Raw genomic sequence first — 11,654 nt, forward strand, 5'->3', positions numbered from 1 at the left:
AGGACATGCCACAATTATGTTAATGAAGGAAAGTGCATATGCACCGGATTGAGAGCACTCCCTACTGTATACCCCTTCAGTACCATGATTGGGCTGTTGCTGGTCCTGCATGTTCTCTTTCACCCTCATCCTTAACCCCATCTTCCTGCCAAGGGCCTTACCCAATGTGCCTTTTGTTTTTCTGTTTCTGTATGTGTTTTTTTTTAATGCAATTCTGAAATTGTGCCAATGCAATTTAACAAAAAAAGAAAAAGAAGAAAAATTCTTCACCCAATTCTGGACTGCCACAGGATAGTTTATCACACCTGTGTACTAGCGTTATATTAGCAGCTCTACTAGCTCTATATTAGGAGCTTATTGATAAGTTTTCCCCACCAATGGCAAAGTGTAGATTAGCCACGATTGAAAGATAAGGCAGTGACAAGCGGGAGATGGCGTTGTGTGATAGATACCGTCAAAGACACTATTATTAAACTTTTATGGTGGTTTAAAAGCCACATGTAATAAAGTCCTGGGTAGCATTTATGTCTTGCTGATTTCAGAAGACACAATCCTCTCAAAATTAAGCATTTTAGAGGCCCTTTGAATTCAGTGGGAAGACTGTGTTTTGAACACTCCAACACTGAAACTAACGGGACTTCAATTTTGATTTGGTTTGTTTGATTGGATTGTGTTCAGTGTTGAATATCTTTGACCAAAATAATAGGACATAAAAAGGCTTTTAAACTTGCCTGGATTATATGTCTTCTTTTATTACTTTAATAAACTTTTAATTGCTTTGGAACTTTTAGATCAAGTTCTACTCTTTAATGATTATAGGGACTTGAACTGCTTTAGAAATAGCATGATAAAGATGACTGGAGAAAACCAACAATACAGTGCTTACTAAACACTATAACGCAGTATTAAAAAACAAAATTAATCACAAAGTTTTTAAAAAGCAAGGCAAAATACTACAGGGCTATATCTTTACATAAGTATAATTGAAATATATGAGTGCTCTTGGGTGTAAGTGTTTAGGCTCCATTTACTGTCTCAGCCAGGATATTAGCATCATTACAAGCCTGCATTTTTTCAGAAAAATAAGTGAGGCAATAATCATCATTGCTACTGGACAGCTACTATTTATGTATGTATTAATTTTTATTACCCAGCACTTCTTCCCAAGAAGGGTTCTTCCCAACCTCAAGATGCCATGTATAGTGAATGCTCTGTCTTGCATTTATCCTTACCACATCTTTGAGAAATAGTTTAGGTTGAGAGTTAGTACCTAGTCCAAGATTACCCAGTGAGCTTAATGACAGTGGAGATTTGGATGCATTTCTCTCTCTCTCATACATATTTAATTTATCTTGGTTGTGAATAATACATTTTTTCCCTATTAAGATTTTGGTTATTAGCTTTAATCAAAGTGAAATCAAGCTTGGGGTTTTCAATGATTTACTCCTTTTCAGCTTTGTAAAAAAATTACTGAAGAGAAAGTAATGTAAAAGGGTGGAAATTAAAGGCTTAATAAGAAAATGTATCAATCATTGTCTAATATTTAGAGGTGAATCAGACTACTAGTTCTATTTTATATAATATTTCTATTACACAGAATGAATCATAACCACCGGGTACTATAAAATTCCTTTTCATTCCTTTTAACAGGGATTTAGACCAAGTCCACGCCATATTAGAAGACGAGTAATACCTCGTCTGGAAGAAACACAGCCCTTAGTAGAAACACGTCAACTGAGTGAGCAAGAAACATCTGTTAAGAAAAGAAAAGTCAAGAAAGCCAGCAGAGTCCAGCCAGAATTCTACCATTCTGTTCAAGTCACACCTACTCGAAAGCCAGTAAGTGTTCCTTCTACTCTTAGTACAACGGTCTATACAACTATAACAGAATACAAAAAAAAAAAAAAGAAGAAACAAAAAAGAACTAGAATCATTATGTAATGGTCAAGTGATATAAGAAATCTAAACTTTATCGCATTCCATGGTGAATTCTCTTCCCATTAACATTATCGTACTCCTTTGTCTACTTCCTGTTCTTCAAAATGGATGAATGGAGAGGAGACACCAGAAAGGCTGCTTGAGGGAATAACTGGTACACCCTTTTCCTGTAAAATCAACCAACCAATCAGGAGGCAACATAATTATTAGTGACAAGGGGATAGTTACTTTCAGTCCAGTACTGAATGGCAGTATCTCCTTCTTACACTATTAGTTACACTAATAATTGCAGTCTAGCTTTGTAAAGGCATTACACATGAGAGTCCCCTGTCTTGGGAAAGCAGTTTGGTATTCAGAAATGTGTCACATTCATTACCATGGGAAGCCCAATGAATTCTGTGTCACTCTATGGTAAAGTAGGCTATAATCCCTAAAAAATCATGTTATAATAAATTTGTTTGTCTTAAAGGTGTAACAGAACTCTTCATTGTTTTTGCTGCAAACGATTTAGCATGGTTGCTCTTTTGAAATTATTACTATGAAATGTGGTGAAGGCTGCTAGCTTGGGTTGAAGATAGGTTTGTCAATAGCTGTTAGCCATCTTAATCTAAATGGAATCTCCATCTTCTAAGACTATATACCTTTTTTACTGGAAGACGAGAACAAAGAGTAGCTTCTGTATGCCTTCCTTGAGGATGTCATGTTGGTATCTTTTAGACTACTATGGAAGACTGCATGTTGTATTAGGTGGAACCTTGGTATAATCCAATCAGATAATTCTTTGGTTCTCAGGAGTACTTGTCTTGTTGCTCTTTTAGACATGAATTTAATTTTTATGTGTTTCAGTAGTTGTGTAGACATTGTCAAAATGTATAGCAGGCAGAGCTTGGAAATGTCACAATCATCATATTCTTGTTTGGTGAGGACACAAGTGGGGCCTTTTCAATGTTTTTTGTAATTTTATGTGCATAGTTACATTTGAAATGTTTTTAAACTGTTTTAGTTAGTGTTAGTTTTAACAGGATAGTTTGTTTAGCTGTTTTCTTTAAAAAATGTTTATTACAATCACTGACTATGCTGCCTGGGGAATTCTGGGAGTTCTGGTCCAAAAAGAAACCATTCCAAGCTCTATAGGAAGACGGTAGCCCTCTAAGTAACTATACATAGGCTGATTCTCTTTCTTTTACCTTCTAGGCTTTTGATTACTGTATATTAGGATCCTATTTTAAACATACTTGTCATGTGCAATTGAATTCCACATGATTGACTTTTGGGTGAAAATGACATGTTTGAGGTGCCCTTATAAATTAGTACTTGTTGGTGGGGGCTAGTAACATATGGAACTGGCTGGTAACATTTTTAGTTTTATCTGCAAGTGTTCTTTTATGCCAGATTTGTTTTTACTTTCCAGCACACGTTTGTACACTTATGGATGGCAAATGAAAAACAAACAAACTAAGGGTCTGGGTGATTCAAACTTACAATTTAACAATTAACTTTTCAGTGCCTACCCACATTTTTTGTGGGTTTGCTTTTAACTATGCTTCAAAGGATTCACACAATGTTTTTCTGTTATCACCTAGAAATGATATTATCAAAGAACATATGTCCTCATGAGAAGTAATGAATGCCAGATCTAGTCTAACTGGGCATTTGTATTAGAATACCAATTTTGATATAGAACAGTTGTCAAGATTATTTTTTGGTTTTGAACAGGCTGATCTGTTATTGTTTTTAATTGTCACTGTCTTGCCAAAGCACTTGACATTTTCATAGATTTTTGCATTAAAAGATACAGATTTAATTCTTTTACTAAAATCAATACGATATAAAAGTTACGAAAGTGCCTAACACTGAGTGGTTCACAAACATTCACTTTCAAGATGTTCCTTTATCTGGCCACTACCTTTCTAGTTTTCTGAACTCAGATTACCATAATGTTTCAAATTTTTCTGATATGAGGTGTGTGTTGGCTTGGTGAGTGAGTATATTTTCCTCACAGAATACATTTACACCCAGTTACGTTATGTCCAAAAACCTGATAACAGAATAGTTCTTTCACACCCACCACAATCTTCCTATTTGCATCTGTCAATTTTTTTTTTTTGAGCTTTGCACATTTCTGAAACTGAATACACTTGGGGCTGAGGAAGAAGGGCAGCTGGTGACAGAAATGTGGAAACTGGGAACCTCTATTTCCTTCCACGGATACTTCCACTGATCTTCTAATTGAGCTGGGGCTTTTTAAATGCAAGCAATAATTTTTCAAAAAAGATTTATTATTATTATTATTATTACAGTATTATTATTATTATTAAACTTTATTTCTAAAGCGCTGTAATTATACACAGCGCTGTACAAAGTCAGTAAACTTAAAGAGTATATAATAGCCTGCCCAAGGCATACACTCTAAGATAGTAACAATTAAAAAGAGGAATAGATAAAATTACCATATAGAAAAGAAAAAAACTAATTAAAAACATCAAATATAAAAACAAATCACATCACATCAAATATTATCAGACAGCCAGATGACAATCACAAATTCCCTGAGAACGCTTCCCTAAACAATATGGTTTTCAGCTCAGCCTTAAAGCTGGTTAGGGAAGTGATGAGCCGTGCATGCAGAGGAAGAAGGTTCCAGGAATGAGGGGCAGCAAGAGAGAAGGGACGGGTCCGGGATGGGGCAGAGAAGACCCTGGGTTGGGAGAGGAGACTTTGGCTACCAGAGCGGAGAGTGCGAGTAGGGATGTAGGGAGAGAGAAGATCGGTAAAATAAAGAGGGGCCAGCCCATGCAGGGCTTTAAAGGTGAGTAGCAAAAGTTTGTACCTGATGCAGAAAGGAAAAGGGAGCCAGTGAAGGGAGGACAACAGAGGGGAGACATGATCATAACGGCGAGCGAGTGAAATAACGTGTGCAGCTGAATGCTGAACAGAAATTAATGGGTGGAGATGAGAGAGGGGAAGCCCTGCCAAGAGGAGGTTACAGTAGTCTAGTCGTGAGACCACTAGGGCATGGACCAGTGTCTTTGCGGTAGAAGCTGAGAGATATGGACGGATTTTGGCGATATTATAGAGAAAAAATCTACAGACTTCGGCTGTAGTCTGGATCTGGGGGATAAATGACAAAGAGGAGTCAAAGATGAAACCAAGACTGTGGGCTTCCTGGACCGGCTGGATAGAGACGTTATTGACAGAAATAGAAAAGGAGTAGTGAAGGGTGGGCTTAGGAGGGAAAACAAGAAGCTCGGTCTTGGACATATTGAGCTTCAGACGCCGATGGTGCATCCAGTGGGAGACAGCTGTTAAACAGGACGACACTTGCTGCTCTAGCTCTGGTGAAAGATTAGGGGTGGAAAGGTACAGCTGGGTATCATCGGCGTACAGATGGTAGGAGAAACCAAAAGAACTGATAAGTTTGCCAAGGGAGAGTGTGTATAAAGAGAACAGAAGGGGACCCAAAACAGAGCCCTGAGGAACTCCAACAGATAAGGGGACAGAAGAGGAGGTCTGACCACCCGAGACCACCGAAAAAGATCAATCTGACAAGTAAGATGTGAACCAATCGAGAACAAGGCCCGAGAAACCAAGGTCAGAGAGTACATCTATTAGGAGACAGTGGTCCACGGTGTTGAAGGCTGCAGACAGATCGAGAAGGACAAGGATAGAATAAAGACCATTTGCCTTGGCCCGCAAAAGATCGTTCGAGATCTTAGTAAGGGCCGTCTCTGTGGAGTGCCGTGGGCGAAAACCAGACTGGAAGGGATCCAGAATGGAGTTGGTTTCAAGAAACTCAAGACAGCGTGAATAGACAACTCGTTCCAACACCTTAGAGAGAAAAGGAAGAAGAGAGATTGGATGATAGCTAGCCAAGGAAGAGGGGTCGAGAGAGGGTTTTTTCAGGATAGGGGAAACTAAGGCATGTTGGAAGACTGAGGGGAAGGAACCCGAGGAGAGAGAGAGATTAAAGATATAGAGGAGGGAGGGTAACAAAGAGGAAGCTATAGAGGTTAGAAGACGAGAAGGAAGTGGGTCAAGAGAGCAGGTGGTGGGTTTTGATGAGTTCAGCAGCGAAGAGAGTTCTTCCAAAGAAACAGGAGGAAACACAGAGAGTTTATTAGTAGGAGGGGTGAGGAGATTAATGGTGGGAGCCAAATCATGAGGAGTTAACTCAGAACGAATGGTAGTGATCTTTGTAATGAAATAATTGGCCAAGTCGGAGGGAGAAAATAATGGAGAGACGGAAGGAGGAGCGGGTTTTAACAGTGTGTTGAAACAGGAGAACAAACGCTGCGGGCACCTCTTGTTGGCGCAGATCAATGATTTAAAGTAGTCTTGTTTTGCCATCGACAGGGCGCGTGAAAAAGATAAAAGAATGAATTTATAGTGGATAAAGTCGGCCCACTCCCTGGACTTTCTCCAGAGACGTTCGGCTGCTCGGGAGCAGGACCGGAGAAATCTAACAATGGGAGTGATCCAGGGCTGAGGCCTAGTCGTAGAGGAAGAGGAGGACACGCGCATAGATACTGGGGCAAAGCTGTCAAGAGTTGAAGAGAGAGTAGAATTCAGTAAAGACATAGCTGAATCAGCAGAGTCCCCAAGATTGAGAGAAGCGAAGGATGAGTCCAAGGAGTGAGTGAGATGGTTAAGGTTAAGAGAATGAAGATCGCGGAACTGGCGGAGGACGGTATGATGGGGAGGTGGGATGTAGGTAAGAGTAAAGGAAAGTAGGTGATGGTCAGATAGTGGAAAGTCAGAAGCTGAGTAGTCGGACATGACACACTTGGAAGGGAGAACTAAGTCAAGACAGTGACCAAGGGAATGGGTTGGAGAGTTGGAATGTGGTTGGAGACCGAAGGAAGCTAAAAGAGAGCTGAAGCGAGAGGTTGAGGAATTCTTGGGATCGTCGAGGTGGATGTTAAAGTCACCTAAGATCAGGGAGGGGACAGTATCTGAAAGAAAAAATGTCAACCAAGACTCGAAATCTGTGAAAAACTGAGACACTGAACCAGGAGGACGATAGATGATGGCAACCTGAAGTTGCAGAGGAAAAAAGAGTCTAATGGAGTGTAATTCAAATGAGGAGAAGGAATAGCTGGGGGGAGGAGAGAGAACCTGAAATTGGCAGGACTTAGATAATAAGATGCCGACCCCTCCTCCGCAACCCTCAGGGCGGCCAGAGTGGGTAAAAGAGAGACATTAATTGTATTTAAATAAACATGAAGAAGATTGAGTTGATCATCCATTGGCTTGTAGTTTCCTAATGGGTATATCAGCACTGTAGAAATAATGCAGTTTGACACCCCTGTGACTGCTATAGCTCCATCCTGCAGAATCCTGGGATTTGTATTTTTGTGAGACACTAGCACTATTTGGCAGAGATGACTAAAGACCCTGTAAAACTACAAATCCCAGAATCCTATAGGATGGAGCTACAGCACTTAAAGTGGTGTCTAACTGCGTGATTTCTCCAGTGTAGATGCACCCCATGTTTTAGTTCACGGTCTTCATCTATCCTTTCTTGTGGATCCCACGTCTACAGATTATTTACAAACACAGCATGTATGAAATTTTCTTTGTGTTAAAATCTAGTAAAAATGATACTCACTTATTACCATTTTGACTTTATAAAATTTCAGCCAATTATTTAAAAAATGGATAGATAAATAAAAATCATGCAGAAGGATTTGTAGAACAAGCAATAGTTCACGAGGGAAAGAATAAGAGTATTTTAAATCTGGAGGGGAAGGACTGTCAGGAATGGAAGTGATGGTAAGGTCTGGATTTGATCATGATGTCATCATCATCATCATCATCATCATCATCATCATCATCTCAATATTTTTTATTATTATTTTAAAGTTTTGTTATGTTTTCCAGTATTCTAAATGCCTCACATGTATTATTTAGTTAACAGTCCTTGCATCCAAAGTATTCTTACCTCCCCTCCCATATTGCAGGAGGAGGGATAATGGGTGAAAGAGAATGACTTGTTTAAAGCCATTCAGTGAGTTCAGGGCAGAAGTGGGATTCCAGTTGGGGACTTCCCTTGTAACTCCAGTCAGTGTCCTTGAGATGTGGGATGTTCAAAAAGTACAATGTTACATATGTATTACAGTAGACATGTGAGCTTCAAAGCCAGTTAGAGATTTAAAACTGGGCCCAGTTGAGTCTTCTACTTCATGCTATTCTATACATTTGTATCAGTCTGCATATCCCCCAGTCTCTCACTCTTGCATCTTGTTACTCTGTCGCTGCTGGGCTAATCTTGACTCTTTTCCAATTCCCCATCATACACTTTTTATTTTCTAATTTTGACCTATTAAAATGTTCTGTCATTCGGTATCATTTTCTTCATTCTGTTTCCTTCTCTTTTGCTTTCTGTCCCATGTCTTTTTAACATTGTGCCTTTCTCCCTTTCTTCTTCTTTTGCCATGGCGGCGGCTGCTCCTCCTCCTCCTCCTCTCCCCCCTCCTCCTCCTCTTCTTTTTCTTCATTTTTCAACATTTCTAATTAAAAACAATAATAATTTATCTCATCCCAGCAGCCTCTGCTAAATTGAAGAAACCCTGGCCTAGGATACCAAGATCTCTTTTGACTGACTACTCCTGGTTACTAGAGCTCAAGGAGCAAAGTGTCAGAAGTGCTGAATAAGGAGACTAACAAAAATAAATCTTCCTAAGCAGTTTTTACACACTATAGACAGGGATCACTTGGTTCACAGCTTCCAACATACATCAGGAGTGAAAGGGCATAACAGTGCAAAGGAGCAGATAGGTGTCAATGTTTTGTAGTTTTCAGCTATTTTCAGTGCTTTTAAGATATTTTTCTGTTTTTCTTGGCACATTCCATAAAACTAGCTGATAAGCTGCTGTTAGAGGGAAATGCCCTTGGATGTTGCCAGATGCTTTAAATTGGATTTTTGTTCATGGCAGTTGTGTAACAACCAGTAATTTGTCTATCATACAGTTCTCTTAGTTGTCCTAGAAACTGACACTAAGGCTATTTTGTGCATAAATCTCTTTACATAGTAGTATGTTTTTTTTTAAATTAAAATAAAAACTAAGAACCTTATACTATGAAGGACATACTAGAGGGGCTAACACAGAGCTTTTGGAAATAAGTTTTTGTCCTTCTGTAGTCATTAACTTGCATCTTACTGATTAAATAAGCCACCCTCCAACTCCTTTTGGCTCAGAAATCATTCCCCTTTTCCAAGACATGATTGTTTTTATTTTTTCCATCCTACTTAGGTTGCCTTTCCTCTTCATAGATCCCCTTTGTGCAAATAATTTTTTGATGGGTAGAGAAAACTTAATAAATGCATATTGCTTTCTCAAGAAGTAGCCTTTTTGTTGTTGTGGTATCCTATGTCCCAAGCACAATGTTTTAAGTAGATTATCCCTGTTATAGTAATAATATATAATGGTATGTGTGAGTGTGAGATTCAGGCTTAGGTCTATTTAATATTCTGATGGAAGACCACTATGAAAATCCAGGATTCTCCAATTAGGTTTAGGAAGGAGTTCTGCCTGAACTTCTGGAACACCAGAATGGGCAATACCAGGCTAGATGGACCAATGGTTCAATAATGCAATATATGGCAGCTTCCTATGCTACCTCTTGTACAGATATGCCTAAACATTCTTGTATTTCCTCTGACATTTTCTCCCTAGAGGGCTCACAAGCCATCTTTTTCTGGCCAGCAATAACGAAGACTCAGCTCTTCCTCCCTGGACAATTGCTTTGCTCTCAGGAGGTAAACTGGTGAAATAAACCCAATGTTTATTTTCAGTCTTAACGCCCTCACTCTTTTTTAATAAAAAATAAAGATGTACATTTTATCATTTAAAGAAATGAATTAATAGAATATTAATATTTAACTTGTCAAATTAATATTTAATATTAATATTAATATTTAACTTGTTTTAAGAGAAACTGAGGATCAAATATGATGTTATTTTCATCTTAAGGACTTTCATGGCTCTTTTAAAAAAATCAGATGAGGGGTGGATTATGACTGATATGAGGGGAGGAAGACTTTGCCCCACCATGGCCCCAATCTAGTTCACTGCTCCATATGCACTTTTTTTTAAAAAAAAATACTCTTCATAAAAAGGCGAAAGACATGAAAACACCATTTCAGAATTTGTCATGAGTCTCTGTTACATAAACTATTTATGATGCAATCTTATACATGTCTACAGAGAAGTATGGTGACTCCCAAGAATTAATAGGGTTTGCTCTCTTCCCTGGCTTTCTTTAATTTAAAAATATCCACTGAGAAATAAATAATAAAGTTACCAAAAGATCTCTAAACAAATTGCAAATCAGTAGTCAATCAGTTAATATAACAAAATAGGTTGTGTATAAAATTTCAATTTTATATAATATTGTCAGTGTAGTTCATATATTCATACACAGGTAGTTAAAGTAATTAATGTAATTAAAAAAACAAATTAACTATTTTTTAAAAAATATATTTTTTAGAGGGGAATCTAAAGTAAAACACTTAAATATAAATGTATATTCTGTACAGGGATAGAAATAAAGTTCACTCGTTTGTGTACATATTTGTACTGTATATCCAGTTAATCACTTAAAATTATTTCTATGACATCAAAATGAACTGAGTAAAAAGAAGGCAGAAAAGACTGGGATTAAAAATAATTAACCAAAGGAACAGGTAACTGATTCAGAGTAGATGTACCCTGCTTTTTGAGGCAGAATAATCTCATAGATCAGATGTCTGCATAATTTGGTATAAGTGTGGTGTGCTCTCTTCATACATGAGATTGCCTGTATAGTGGAGGGGATGGACATCTCTCTTTGTGATGAAATGTTCCAGCTTACAAACAAACCATCAATGTCAATTACACATTGTCAGGGTTTATAATACTTTTTATACTCACTTTATGCAAAGTTAATAATATTAACAACTATAAGATTCTAGTGTTCCTTTGATCAAGACAATAGTATGTTTGTAAATAGTAGATGCCTTTTCCTGGTTGAAATCAAAGTTTTTTGCTCATTGGTGGAAAATCGCTTTGCATGTAGCAGGCCTAAATTCTAGTCTTCTTAGATGCCCCAGGTAGGGAAGGGAAAGCCTCCTGAATTAGTATCATGAGCCAGAAGGCCAACCTGGCTATCCCTGGATATACTTTACTAAAAACCCTCACCTGGCCCAACTCCCCAAACCTGATGGAAACGTCATTCAGCGTGCCTAATCGCCAGCAGAATGGATCTCCTTCTTCCCTTGCAATTAATGCCTGATAAAGTAGGTTTGGGCAAGGGAAGTTACAATTGTAGCAATAGTGTGAAAACTGTGACTAAATAGTGATCATGAATACCGAACACTTAGCTAGATTTACTCATTGTAACTATTCAGTATTCATGATCACTGCTTAATCACAATGAAGGTGAATGATGTGGTGGGGTTGGCCTAGGAGAGATTACTTAGTTAAGTATACTTAAAGTATACTTAACTAGCATATGTAGCATACACTGTGGTCAGTGTAAATAATATTGAGCTAGATGGGCCATGATTTACCTCTTACAAGGCACTATGCTGTGGAAAGAGCATATAGTCAGTGGTAGATCATATGCTTTGCGTGTAGCATGTCCTGTTTATCAGTCCCTGGCATCTTCTGGTGAGACTAGGGCAGGCCCCTTTTAAACTACAGTATTCAGTCCCAGTCAATGTAGACCAGTGTTGG

The 11,654-nt window shown here is 38.3% G+C and overlaps 1 protein-coding gene across 1 annotated transcript in view; it reads left to right on the forward strand.

The window, feature by feature from the left end:
* LOC149311412 (dystonin-like) overlaps positions 1–11,654 on the forward strand; it is a 401,747-nt gene that overhangs the window by 27,421 nt on the left and 362,672 nt on the right. The window contains 1 exon segment of the mRNA XM_089531013.1: positions 1,651–1,839. Within this exon segment, the coding sequence (XP_089387139.1) occupies positions 1,651–1,839 (189 nt within the window).

This window comes from Sceloporus occidentalis, unplaced genomic scaffold, assembly GCF_023333645.1.
Source record: "Sceloporus occidentalis isolate IW3139 unplaced genomic scaffold, rSceOcc1.0.p SCAF_6, whole genome shotgun sequence".
Classification (NCBI taxonomy): Eukaryota; Metazoa; Chordata; class Lepidosauria; order Squamata; family Phrynosomatidae; genus Sceloporus; species Sceloporus occidentalis.